The sequence below is a fragment of the Zootermopsis nevadensis genome, unplaced genomic scaffold (assembly GCF_977971745.1).
Source record: "Zootermopsis nevadensis isolate Lab colony 2312 unplaced genomic scaffold, Znev_1.0 Znev_ptg000057l, whole genome shotgun sequence".
Classification (NCBI taxonomy): Eukaryota; Metazoa; Arthropoda; class Insecta; order Blattodea; family Termopsidae; genus Zootermopsis; species Zootermopsis nevadensis.
In genome coordinates this window covers 1,971,670-1,984,677 of record NW_028259188.1, presented here as the reverse complement: position 1 = coordinate 1,984,677, position 13,008 = coordinate 1,971,670, and the positions used below count along the sequence as shown (strand labels likewise).

Here is a 13,008-nt window from a genome sequence, read left to right as displayed (position 1 = left end):
ATATAATATGTGAACTAAAAACAATTTAACTAAAGACACTGTAACTATTTAAATAAAACAACGTAAGTACTTAACTAAAGGAATTTAAGTATTTAACTAATTTAACTAAACCTATCTAACCATTTAATTTCAAACTACGTAACTAAATGGGCAAATTCGTGATTCTTCAGTGAAGGACGGAAATTCAATGTTGTCCATCCCTGGGATCTGGAAAAGAAATAAACATTGGATCAGAACAGGAACTGGAATTATGAGTAACAAGTATGGAAACACATGCAGCGCAAGTTTATGAACATATTTTATAATTTTTATTCTTAAATATATAATATGTGAACTAAAAACAATTTAACTTTTTCACAAACAATTGAACTATTTATCTAAAATATAAACAGTTAAATCAAAAACAATTTAATTAAACAGTTTTTGACTAAACAATTTAACGTTTTCATTACAACAATTTAACTATTTAACTTTTCAACTAAAAATGCCCTAATTATACTAATTTAGCTGATTCACGATGTCTTAAATGGCCGATGCAAACATCACGTCGTCCATTTCTGGAGTCTGCAAAGGAAATAAACATTTGGATCAGATCAGAACTGGAATTACGGCTAACAAGTATGCAATTGCATGCAGCGAAAGTTTATGAACATATTTTATAATTTTTATTCTTATATATATAATATGTGAACGAAAAGCAATTTAACTAATACATTATTTAACTTATGTTCTAACAACAATTTAAGTATTTAAGTGAAAACAATTTAACTATTTAAGTACTTCACTATTCTCAAATGGTATTGTGATGACTTCTTCGATGACAGACGCGAGTTGAACATCGTCCATTTCTTGGTCTTGGGTGCGGCTATTCGATGTCTCCGTCATGTGTCTAATGTGGTATAAGTACGGGCGCAACATATGTGCATACCTGCAAAATGAATTACAGAGATATATATAAGTAAATTCAGTTGTAGTGCAACTTGTTTATTATAGTGTTCATAAGGTACAAACGTTAGGTTATGTTGAAACCTGTTTATAAAGCTGTATCTTAATTGTAGACTCTCTTTATTGCATTTCATTCTTTTACCACTAATGAATTTTTATGCCCATAAGCCATCTCATGTCATCCACCACTCGCGTATTAGCATAGGACTCGGGACAGCCATAGAACTTTTAATTACTAAAACACCTTAATGGAAACATGGCCTTCAGCTTCCAGGACATTTTCCAAATGTAACAGAATCACCAAGTGTAAACACCGTTGCTATGTGGCACATCACACAGTACTCTTACTTACCTCGTAATTGTCTTCACTCTGGTTGAAGATACTGTCTCTTGTCTGACTGGACGTAATAGAGCCGACTGGTCGTCGTGGTGGAGGGCGTGGCATCTGGTATTTCTTTGCCATCACGTCACTCCACTTGAGTCCCTGTAGGATGAAGCAAAAACGTCAGTGACATGGACCAGACTGTTGATTGCAGAGTTAAAGTATGGGGAGGTAGAAGGGAGAATGCTTCGACGTAAAAGACCCTTCAATCACGGAGGAAGTACAAGGAATTGAATTGCAATCTTCTGCTTGGATATAAACTTTGGACTGCAGTTACAAGGAACTTTGGGGACATCCGATCTTGCCTTCAAGGATCAAAGAAAATTGTTGTGTACTGAGAGACACCTTTGAAATTCTGCTCTGGCAATATATTATGCGTCACCTTTCTAAACCTTTTACTGCGGTCTTACTGCTTATGTACTGACGGTGTTAGGCCCATCACATAAGTTATTTTTATTTGTCTGGGAATGTAAATTATGCTGAACTTTCCAAACAACGAGATTGTCCAGAATAGTGTCAGAAGGCATGAACTGCTCTGCTGTGCCTCTGTGCTTGATTTGCATGGACAAAGCACAGTTCAGAACTGAAACATGTGTATATTCTGTATTATTTATTATACCATGTCAGACATGGGATAAGAACTCACGTCAAAGAATGGATGCCACTTGATGTCCAGTGCGCCAAGTCTGCAATGTGGTTTCTTGTCCAGGAGGTTCCAGACAAGGTCTGCCACATCTGGCGACAACCATGTGGGAATGTCTATGGTGTCACATACGATTTTACTGTAAAAGACAGGCCCATTGTATTTACCATTTAAACATTCTTATTAAACATGCATTGAGAATTAGTATTTCTAATGCCTGTGACGGTTCCAGTAAACTGCTTAGTTATGTGTAATTTGCATGGAGAACTCTGATGCAGGTCATACAAGAGTCAAGGAAAATTGTACTTGTCAAAATATGTTAGTTCTTAGCTTTTGCAATACTTTAGTTTACAGACCCCTTACATTTTATCGATGTCCTGCACAAATTTGCTTTCGTAATGTTTGTGCTTGCATTTTGTTTCCTTGCCTAAGGCTAATTATGCATATGATTAAAATGTGCACCTGCTTTCCTGGCATTGAAATAGACAGTAATGTGTTGGCCGCAAAGGTATCTGCACGTAACTGTTAATACGAGACTGATGTTCACAGGGAACACGTTCGTTGGGTCATCGATATTTACGTGTAGAGTGTTTGCCAATCTCTTTTGTTGGCATCAAATTCAAAGGGCCTGTGGCCTGCCAACATCTCATATGTGACGACTCCCACGCTCCACCAGTCGACTTCCTGCAACAGTTCAAATTGCACTCATTTTCACTTCATCACACGGTCAAACATTTTCATTAGGGTCTCCAGAATCAAGAAAAAAATTGTGGAAGGATCTGCGTTGTTCATTTCTTGCCTCCAGTTTTATATTGAACTTTCCCGTGTATGACTTTTACTCATTCTTCATTTATCTGTTTAATATAGGAAGAGGTTTGATTCCTATTGACATGGAGACTGCTGACGTTTCTTACATTTTCCGATGAATGTGCAATGAGAAACATGGAAATCATTTGGTTAAGCATTGTTTAAATTATCATTATATGTTAAGCAATTCTCAAAATATCGCCCGTGGACAGACTTGGTTAAGCTAACAGGAGCATTTTCATAGAGTTTGGTTGTGGAAGTGCATAAGATTATTTTACATTTCCTTCATACCTATCAAATTGTTGTGAGTTCGCCAAATTTGGTAGAATGCTTCTATGTCTCGTGCTGTAAACTGATTACTTTGATTATGCATGTGTCATTGCAAGCTCCATGAAGATTCCATCTGTGCCTCCAAATCCTCAGAATATTATAGTGCATTGCCTTAATAGTTTACATTAAACTTACTGCTGGTTCAGTGACATAAAACAATGAGCTCATTATTCTTGCACTATCAGGGTATGAGATACTCACAAAGCTGTATCCATTGCCTCGCAGCATTTCTGGGGCCATGTAGTGGGCTGTCCCACACACGGATTCTGCACGTTTCTCCTGTTAACAGAAAAAGCATTTTATATAACCGTAAAAGAGATATCAGACAGGAAGCAACTAGAAATTAACTGTTTGGTAACCGGAACAAAGCTCTGAACATCCACTACTTGGCATTGAAAACAGTCAATTCCTTCATCTGCTGCCCTCATAACCTATTTCTCTAAGATCCCTCTTCATGCTGTATTCCCATCTGCTCCCCTCTTTTCCAAGTTAGCAACGTGCAGGAGTTTCTCCCACCTATATTTTGCGGCATTTCCTCTCTCCCTAGATGTCCAGCCCATTCTAAGTTAACTCCATAAGCGCCCTATCATTACAATACTTGGTAAACTGTAACAAACCACATACTTTGTATATTTGGATGCACTGCACGGTATGCAAGGTCCTAACACATATTTTTTCATTAATGCTAAAAAATCTAAACTAACCCCAGTTTGAACGAAATTTTCTATGACTCTGTTAAGAGAGAAGTGTTATACAATATTCAAATTGAATTTGGTATTCTAAAGATGCCAGTGAGTCAAATAAAAATGTGCTTAAATGAAACCTGTAGTAAAATTGGTATAGTTAAATATTTATCTGAGTCATTTTGCACCAAGAATGGTCTGAAACAAGGAGATGCCTTGTCCCCATTGCGCTTTAACTTTGCACTAGAATATGCCATCAGGAAAGTCCAAGACAGGCAGGAGGGGTTGCAATTGAATGGGACACTTCAGCTAATTGCATATGCTGATGATGTTAATTTATTGGGTGATGACATAAATACAATAAAGAGGAACACAGAAGTTTTACTGGAGGCTAGTAGAAAGGTGGGGCTAGAAGTAAATTCACAAAAAAACTAATATTATGTTTGTATCTCATCAGCAGACAGAATTATCTTAGTGTGGCTAATAGATCCCTTGTAAGTGTGGCAGTTCAAATACTTGGGAACAAATCAAAATGATACTCATTAGGAAGTTAGAAGGAGACCAAATACTGGAAATACGTGCTCCTGTTCAGTTCATAGTGTTTTGTCTTCCGGTCTGATTTATAAAAACCTAAAGTTTAAAATATACTATACAATAATTTTTCCTGTTTTGTATGGGTGCAAAACATGGTATCTCACTCTGAGGGAGGAACATAGATTGCAGATGTTTGACAATAGGGTGTTGAGGAGGATATTCGGGCCTAGGAGAGAAGACGATGGGGCATGGAGAAAACTGCATAATGGTGAGCTTAATAATTTGTTTTCCCCCCAATCTCTTCAGGGTGATTAATTCAAGAAGAATGAGATGGGTGGGGAATGTGGCACGCATTGATGGGGCAAATGGTGTTCATTGGTTATTGATTGGGAAGCCTGAGGGGAAGGTCCACTAAGGAGACCTAGACGTAGATGGGAGGATAATCTCAGGCAAGATCTTTGGGAGATAGGAGTTGAAGGAGACTGGATTTTGTTTCCCCAGAACAGTGTCTGGTGGAGGGCTTTGGTTAATTCGGTGATGAACCTTCGCGTTCCGTAAGCCATCTAGTTATTTAGTTAGTTGGACTAGCCCCTTGCTCTATCCTCCTTAGCATCCAGTATTGCCCTTTCTTCAAACCACTTGTTAACTGATGTAGTTTCCGCAAAGTAAGAACCAGGCTTATTTATCTAATATATTTCATATCTGGTATAGTAAACAGCATGTTAATGGTGTATGAATTGCATAACAGCAATAATTTATGAAACTCTAATAGAGCTATAAGTATTAGTTCTGAGTTCATCCCCTCTAATTGAAAGACCTTGTTACATTTGTTTACACTTTTTCCATTAAGAATCGCTACATAAAGATTTTGTCCTCCTGTAAACTATCCAGTCTTAAACAAGGAGTAGTGCCAGACAGAGTGTGGTCCATGTAGCCTATGCGACCCTGTAAGTAAACCCAACAAAAGATAAGGTGGATTTAACTTTACCTTTGTGTGGCAGTTGAAGATTTTACACAGCCCATAATCAGAGACTGCGATGTGGCCGCGTGCATCAATAAGTATATTTTCTGGTTTCAAGTCACGGTGTATGACACCGATCTGAAAGGAAGAAATTAACGAGTTATTTGCATAGTGTGATATGCTGCTTTTTAACCTTTACACGACGGGGATTTAAACGACAAAATGGTAGTAGCCCTATTGGGGTTTTTTGCAGGTTTTTAAACTTTTGTGCACACTCCACGGAAAACTTTAATATTATCTAAAGTAAACATGATAAATTCACGAAATAAAAGCCATATTTATTCGAATAGAACAGAGAAAAAATGCAGTTAATATCTTAATTGCCTAAATAGGCCTTAGTAACTTTACTTTGTTCTTTTGAAGCTCATTCGACATGATAGAAGCCATGGTTGTGAACTAATGACCACACAGAAAAAGTTGTTTCCGCTACTTCAGTGGATACACATTCTTTTCACCCATCATGAGGAAGAACGTGAGAAACTTTGAATAGGGGGACTGAAAATGAAGCCCAAACCCACTTGACATAAACAAAGTTAATTGCTGTTTATAGTTTCCGGGTTGACAGCTCAGGTTGAACTTGTGGGAACCCTAGAGAAAGTGATTCAATATCTGCAGCCCCTAAAAGAGGCCAAAAGACGTAGCCAAGTCTACTTACAGTGTTGCAAGTTTTGAGTTCCGCACAGGGAACGTTCATAGGGCTGAGTACACAACTTATGTCCCAGACAAGGAACGCTAGTAAGATAAAGGTTAATGTGGCAGAAAGTTGTAGTACTACTATTTTGCATTTCTGCCTTATAGCGCTTAAACTAAGATGTCATATAATATTGTTATTGTTGATTACCACAGAAAATAAAAATGACATTGAATAGAATAAAAAAGTTATAGACCCACATTCACTTAAGTAGTTTAATGCAGACAAGTGAGGTGATGTCTGAATACCTGATGCAGGTGTTCAACAGCCAGGACTATCTCCGCTAGGTATAGTCTTGCTGCAGTCTCTGTAAACTTGCCCCAGTAACGCAGCAAATGGAACAAGTCTCCACCAGGATAATAGTCTGGAAAAATAATAATGCATTATTGTTACTGTAAGGACACTTCATGATACTAGGGGTACTAGTGAGTGCTACTGCGTTATCTGTTGAATTTGACAATGGAGTTACTGCAATGTTTTCCTCTCCAGAAGACTGGAAACAGCAGATTTGTTCGTCAGTGGGGGATGGAGCACAATCTGTAGACAGAGACAAAACTCACAGCCCATGCAGGACACTGCACTCGATGTTTGAGAAGCAAATAAATAATACGCTGACCCTTCGTCCTCCGGTCGACATGGTGGTCACTCCTTGTGCTACCCATTCTAAAATGATTCAGTTGTTATTGAAACTTATTTTACTGCTATGTACACTATAGGCTACTATAAACAGTTATAAATTCTGAGTAAACATGATTCCTCACACAAAACATGAGTGATAGGACAGTGTGTTAACACCACAGCACGCAACTGGTGTTGACTGGAATCATTCAAACTGATGTACACTCAGTACACCAGACCACCGTGCTCAGCAGGAGGATTTCCTGTATCATACATACTGTCTGTCTGTCTAAAGTAATAACTATCTCAAACTTGAAGGCATCCTGAATGTGGTCCTAAAAACATTAAACGACACGAAGAACACTCCCTCCGTTGCAGGTGCTGGCAGTGATCATTGAATTAAAAAGAGAAACTAAGAAATGCCGAAACTAGAAAAATGAGGTGAATCGCTGGAAAACTAATGAGTGTCAGCTGTTGATTTCTCTTGTGCGTGTTAGGAGGGATGCGCATCACTGCAGGTGGGCACTTGTGTATGAAGGTCAAGGTAGTTCTTCGCTCAGATAGACAGTACATATATCTGCAAACTTTCCATGGATTCACATCTTAGACTGACTACAGGATGTGGAATATGGGACATACAGATGTGTACAAATTAAAATAGCAATTAGGTTTCACGGAAGATAGAGGTTTAATAACGATTTTAAGATGTTGCACTAAAAGCACTGTTATGCAGAAGATAGGCCTAAGTACAGCAAATTTGTCCGTATAATCTTTAATAGTTTTGACACTAATTAACAGAATTTTGAAGGTTTTAATTCCAGCAGAGTACGCATATTCTGAAAACATGGAATGCTAGGAATTTAAGTTTGAACCTGGTTCTTATTCTTTGTGTTATCAGGATGTTGTACCTCTGCAACTATGTAAATTTTACAGCATTACTTGGCACTACAATGCACTGACACTTCTGTTGTTAAATTGTTCACTTTGCTTCTCAACCATCCTCGAATCAGGAATTGTTTTTCATGTACTCACCAAGTGCGAGACAGATCTTTGACTCTGTGTTGAAGGCGTAACAGAGTGCTACCAAGAATGGAAATTGGGAGCAGAGTTGATGGACGTAGCACTCTGTTTGGTATTTGTCTCGGTCGCCTTCAACGGGAATATCCATGATTTTCATCGCATAGGTCTTGTTGTTATCCATGCCACAGTTCTTCCTTGTCATGAAAACTTTTCCAAAACCTGTAACAGCACACGGTTATGATTCTTGTTGCTTTCTGCTCAATAGTGGTCTGAGGTATTTGTAGACTGTCCCTTTATAAAGATCATAATTGTTTATAAACGTTTTGTGTAATATCAAACATTTGTGTGATTGTGTGCATTTTGTGCTAAAATTATGAATTTGTGGGTCTTTATGTGTACCAAGATAAAGACACAACGGTTAATAATGGCTACCATTTGTCAGTCCACTCTTTCCAGATAACATTCAAGAAAATAGTCGGCAATAAGAAAAAGAATGGTATTGTTGGCAAAATGTGTATTTTCATTTAATTTAAGCATAAAAGAATTTTGAGTTGTTTCCAACTGTTCTCAACCACACCATGACGTCTTGAAGCAAGAAAATATTTCTGAAGCTTCATTTTGCTCAAACATTAATAAAGATTTGGTTCAGAGTTTGTAAATGTTGTGGTTAGATATCTACTGATCATAATCACATGTCTGAATACAGTAACAGCTGTTGGTGCTACGACTTCTACTATTTTGCCCTTTGATCTAGAGGATTACAGAAAATCAGGCCTATATTTATCAGCAGAGATAGGCAAGTGTTAATGGAAATTTATACTTACCTCCTTCCCCTAGAAGTCTCAGCGGGTCAAAGTCTCTCAGCTTTGTTGCGTAAGGCCGAAAATTCTTTTCTGTAACAAAGTTTTCAAAATTACAGGCATGTTCTAAGGCATCCTAACCATACAGCATGATTAAAATAATTTTCGTAGTACGCCACATAATTTGCCCATTGAATGGACCGTCCATCATAATTGAAGAGGAATGTTACCACAGATGGTGGTGACCTTCCTGATGTATTAAATTACAGTCTGTAGGACTTGTGTAGTAGGCAATTCTTTAACTAAGTGGTCTGAAGTTTTGTTGTCTCTAAAAACAGCCTGTAATTTAAATTGAAGTTTATAATACTAGTCTATATTGTGCCGTACATATTGGCATTTCCACTTCCTAAGAACTGCTCGGGTAGTCCTAATGATAGTTATTATTTCTGATGGTTTCTAAAAATTATACATTGACCGGCATTAGTCTCAGGAAACAAGGCATTGACAAGATGTCAAATACACATAAGACATGACTGTTTTGTGTTTACTCACAATTTTTTGTGCAATAACAGATTCATATGAAGAACTTATGAAATACGGTGCAGCAATTAGTATTTGCACGGCTTAATTATAGATTCAGTTATAACTTAATTGCCAAGCATGGTCTGCTGTCAGAATGTAAAGCGTAATTGTGAGGTAATTGTTCAGAACTCAGGTCTCATACTGACAGGAGCAATAATTCATGTACTTGCTGAGTGTTCGAATCAGTTAGGAGATGATTTTAATATTGTCTTCCTATGTATGTAATGCTGTTTATAGTGCAGTCTGGTCAATAATATTTAGTGTGTATATTAATTTTCTAATTCAGGGACGTTGGGTTTACAACTTCATGGTCGTTGGTGTGGTACAATCAAATAATAACATTTTCAGTAGCATAATGTGGTCATGTTCTCCACTGCAGGAGATTATGATCATTCTTAAATAAAAAGCATTGTGCCCACTTGGAAAATATTTGATATCGTTGCCACTATAAGTAGCAGCCTTCAGTTGGAAGATTAATCAAGAGTAATAACAACACCTGCATATGGGAAGCTGTGGTCAGCCATTTCCAGTCATCTCAGAGGCTCAAAACATATTTACCTAAAATCCATCGTAATGTTTCCATGCCACCTCCCCCACGTCAATGAAGTGGCCAGTTATAATAAATATTCTTTCAAACACAGTACATGCATACCTTGTGCATCAATATTATTGAAATGCCACCTTCCTTCCTTTTATTATCCTAAAAGTAACATGAGATGCACATAACCAGCGAAATTTGGTGCTATACATGTAATAATTGCCAACTGAAATCTTCATTCAACAATATTTTCCTTAGCAGTTTGTTTACAGACATTTGCAATTAACCATTATTCTCGTAACAGATTAATGCATTGGAAATTAAAGATAAGAAATATGAAAACATGACTCCATTCTTCCACACTTTGTTGATGGCATTCTAAAATTTCCATGCAAGAAATAGCATGTTTATGAACTTAAAAGCAGGAATATAAATATTGTCATCTACGCTACATTGTATGAGCATCTGACATATCCTTTATATAAACCACAAATTAAGATATAAATAGATGATAAAATCTATTAGCTCAGATATGTACCATTTTCATATGTTCTCTTGGCATCAGGAGCAAAACTGTCCAGTATCAAACATTTTACTACCTGTCTTTTATGAGCCAAATATTCCCCTTGTTAACAGCAAGCAACACAAAGTGATAAGATGTTTGGTCACATACCTGAGGGTCTGTCCTCCGTGAAGTTCTCGTCCCAGTTCTTGAGACTGTCGTCGTCCCAGTTTTCTGTGGTACAGTCCCAGTCTTCCACATTTTTGTTGTACCAGGCATAAAGTTCGTCCCTGTCCCAGTCAGAGACAGGTTTGTTGTTCCAGTTGTGAAAGTCTCTGTCCCAGTATTTGTCACAGTTTTTCTCGTAGTCATCCCCATGGTTGACGGGGCACCCCATGTCTTGGTCCAATTCAGTGCTTTTACAAAACTGGAAAGAGAGGATATGACAGGCAAATTAGTCACTGTCTGGTTGTCAAATTGACAAAGCTACGAAACTCCTCATACACATTACAAAAGTAACAGTTAATCTGAAATCAGTCCAGTCTATACCCACACATCACATACAAGATGTGTTTTAATGTTTCCCTCTCGTCTGTGCTACGTCTCATGAGTGTTCTTCCATCTACAGAGCATTTATAATCTCTCCTGTGTGTGCTGTATGTCCTGCCCATCTCATCTTGCATGGTGTATCATTCATATACTACCTGATGAGTGTACTTTATGCAGCTCGTTAATTTTCAGATTCTGCAGGCCCCCACCCCCGTAATTTCAAATGTTCTCTTTAACACACTATCGTTAGACACCCTCAACTTAGAATACATGTAGCAGCATCCCAGATGACAACTGCCTTCTCAGTCATCTTTCCTTGATGTGAGAGATCGAGTATAAAGTTTCAGTTCTTGTGTTTTTTTAGCTTTACATTTATTACATTTCTTGATAGATTGCAGTCTGTAAGATAAAATATTCTGAACTGCACAGTAGCAAGTATTCCCAGAATTGTTCTTAGCCGCGCCATTTGTAGTGATAATATCATTAAATGTCTGGTGCAGGGACCTGAATGGTTGGTAGCTGCTCATGGTGACAATAAATTCCCTGCATCCACAGAATCTGACATTCATTGCCTTTTTCGTAGAAATCCATCCCTGGGACCTATCTTAAAATAGTTGAACCTGTATCAAAAGTAATAATAGCAGGTCTACATGAAGTTGACTTTATAAAGCCCATTGTAAATGTTACAATGAACTGGCCTTCAAAGAATTTGCTTTAATTTCAAATAATAAAACCAATGAAATGAAATATAATCCTTTAAATACATATTTTTATTTACTTTTCCAATTTGCAAATGTCAGGGTATTCAGTCTCTGGGCACAGATGTGAATCTAGGACTCTCTAAATATGAAGCAGGAGTGCCAGCAACAACATGTGAACCCTAAATTGTCAGTAAACATGACTTTAATGAGTTGAGTGTTTTGACTTTGCAGAAGATGGTCTGTTTAGTGTACATTAATGGGAGATCAACTTCTGCCCCATTGTTCTGCAAGGGTATGGAAACTAGGTGCTTAATATTCTCTCTTGAGGAACATTTCTGATGGACCCTACCGTCTGAGCATTCCATGTGAATGTGAAATGGAAGTTGTGTGATATTCTGTACAAAATATCCAGCCACTGTATCCTAACCTCCTGTGCAAGATCAATCCAATCCTCATCCTCACACACTGTCTATTTTAATATTAATCAAATCCAACTAAGTCTCCCAAGTGTGCTACATTCACCATCCATTTCATCAGTGTAATAGCATTTGTTAAATACTACAACTTATATTGCTCATTGTTAATCATTTCCCCTCCTGTTATTGCCTTTTGAGTGGACTGTCTGCTGATGGAGTAACTTGTAATAGTTGCAGGCGTATTGTCAACCATTACATTGAAACACTTTATTAAACTGAAATTTGAGGCTGACAAATAGGACGGAAAGTAACTAAACTTGAGCCTCTTCTGCCTAACAAAATTTGCACATTACAACCTGCGGTGCCAAGCTATACATCTTGAAAACAATTTTTTAAGCTACTTTCCTTTCACAATGGTAATGCCAGCTACAAAATCAACATACATTGTGTGTATTTTTTGTCCTTTAAGCATTTCAAGCACCGATCGATTTAAAAAAAAATTGGTGTAAATATAATGCCACTTGTCTTCTTCCACACACTAGGACCACTTCATATGGAGATCCGAAATATCACACCGTGATATAATTTTGGAGAGAAAAGCCCGCAATTTCTGAAATCCTATATTTGTAGAATTTGGTGTAGCGAATGGTGTCTGCGTAAAATCTGCATTTGGTGTGAATATGATAACTAGCAAAACCACTGCAAACTGGAAACATACATGTAAAGTTTGCCTGGCGATATGCTTTAGAGCAAAAATATACCTATAAATTCTACATGCAGTAATATTTCTTGCTAAACATTTATAATATGGCAATGATGCAGAACTGTGTATGAATGATTTGAAGACATGTCAGTAGCTTAAAATACGCACTTTTGTAGTTTTGCAGTCTTATCTCAAATTCTGATCCGAACAAGGATTATATATTATTCTATCACTTGTATTTTATATTGTGTTGGAACATTAACCACGAAAGAAACTACATATGTTGGAGCCGAAGGCTGTTCACTGTATATTACTTACCCAACTCAGCAAAAATACTGTGCGCCGGTTGGATTTAATGGTCCACATGAAGGAATGTGCATTGTCCTTTCTGTGGTACACTTACTTTTTCTGTCCAGTTCTTTCTTCCGCAGTTTTCTTCGAAAAATTTTCCAAACCGTTTTCCCCACATTTCAAAACTTGCAACCGTTGTTGACGAGTGGCTGTTGCGCAATACCTGGCCGCAATCGATACATGTATCGATTG

The 13,008-nt window shown here is 37.5% G+C and overlaps 2 protein-coding genes across 5 annotated transcripts in view; one reads left to right on the top strand and one right to left on the bottom strand.

Moving 5' to 3' along the window:
• The window catches only part of LOC110827183 (cell division cycle protein 20 homolog), a 19,251-nt gene extending 11,563 nt beyond the window's left edge, over positions 1 to 7,688 (top strand). Inside the window, exon 5 of the mRNA XM_087361292.1 lies at positions 7,033 to 7,688. Coding sequence (XP_087217418.1) covers positions 7,033 to 7,086 — 54 coding nt within the window. The 3' untranslated portion in view covers positions 7,087 to 7,688. The remainder of the gene's footprint in view (positions 1 to 7,032) is intronic.
• Positions 1 to 13,008, bottom strand: part of LOC147871418 (RAC family serine/threonine-protein kinase homolog) — a 14,871-nt gene extending 1,863 nt beyond the window's left edge. The window contains exons 1-12 of one of the 4 annotated variants that reach the window (XM_087361283.1): positions 12,869 to 13,008; positions 10,268 to 10,523; positions 8,499 to 8,567; positions 7,687 to 7,893; positions 6,285 to 6,400; positions 5,313 to 5,423; positions 3,309 to 3,386; positions 2,551 to 2,654; positions 1,974 to 2,109; positions 1,298 to 1,429; positions 781 to 928; positions 121 to 564 (exon numbers count right to left, since the gene is read on the bottom strand). In XM_087361283.1, coding sequence (XP_087217409.1) covers positions 890 to 928; positions 1,298 to 1,429; positions 1,974 to 2,109; positions 2,551 to 2,654; positions 3,309 to 3,386; positions 5,313 to 5,423; positions 6,285 to 6,400; positions 7,687 to 7,893; positions 8,499 to 8,567; positions 10,268 to 10,523; positions 12,869 to 12,934 — 1,314 coding nt within the window. In that variant the 5' untranslated portion in view covers positions 12,935 to 13,008 and the 3' untranslated portion in view covers positions 121 to 564; positions 781 to 889. Of the gene's footprint in view, positions 1 to 120; positions 565 to 780; positions 929 to 1,297; positions 1,430 to 1,973; positions 2,110 to 2,550; positions 2,655 to 3,308; positions 3,387 to 5,312; positions 5,424 to 6,284; positions 6,401 to 7,686; positions 7,894 to 8,498; positions 8,568 to 10,267; positions 10,524 to 12,783 lie in introns of all 4 variants that reach the window. The other 3 variants (XM_087361284.1, XM_087361285.1, XM_087361286.1) reach the window with 3 other exon arrangements.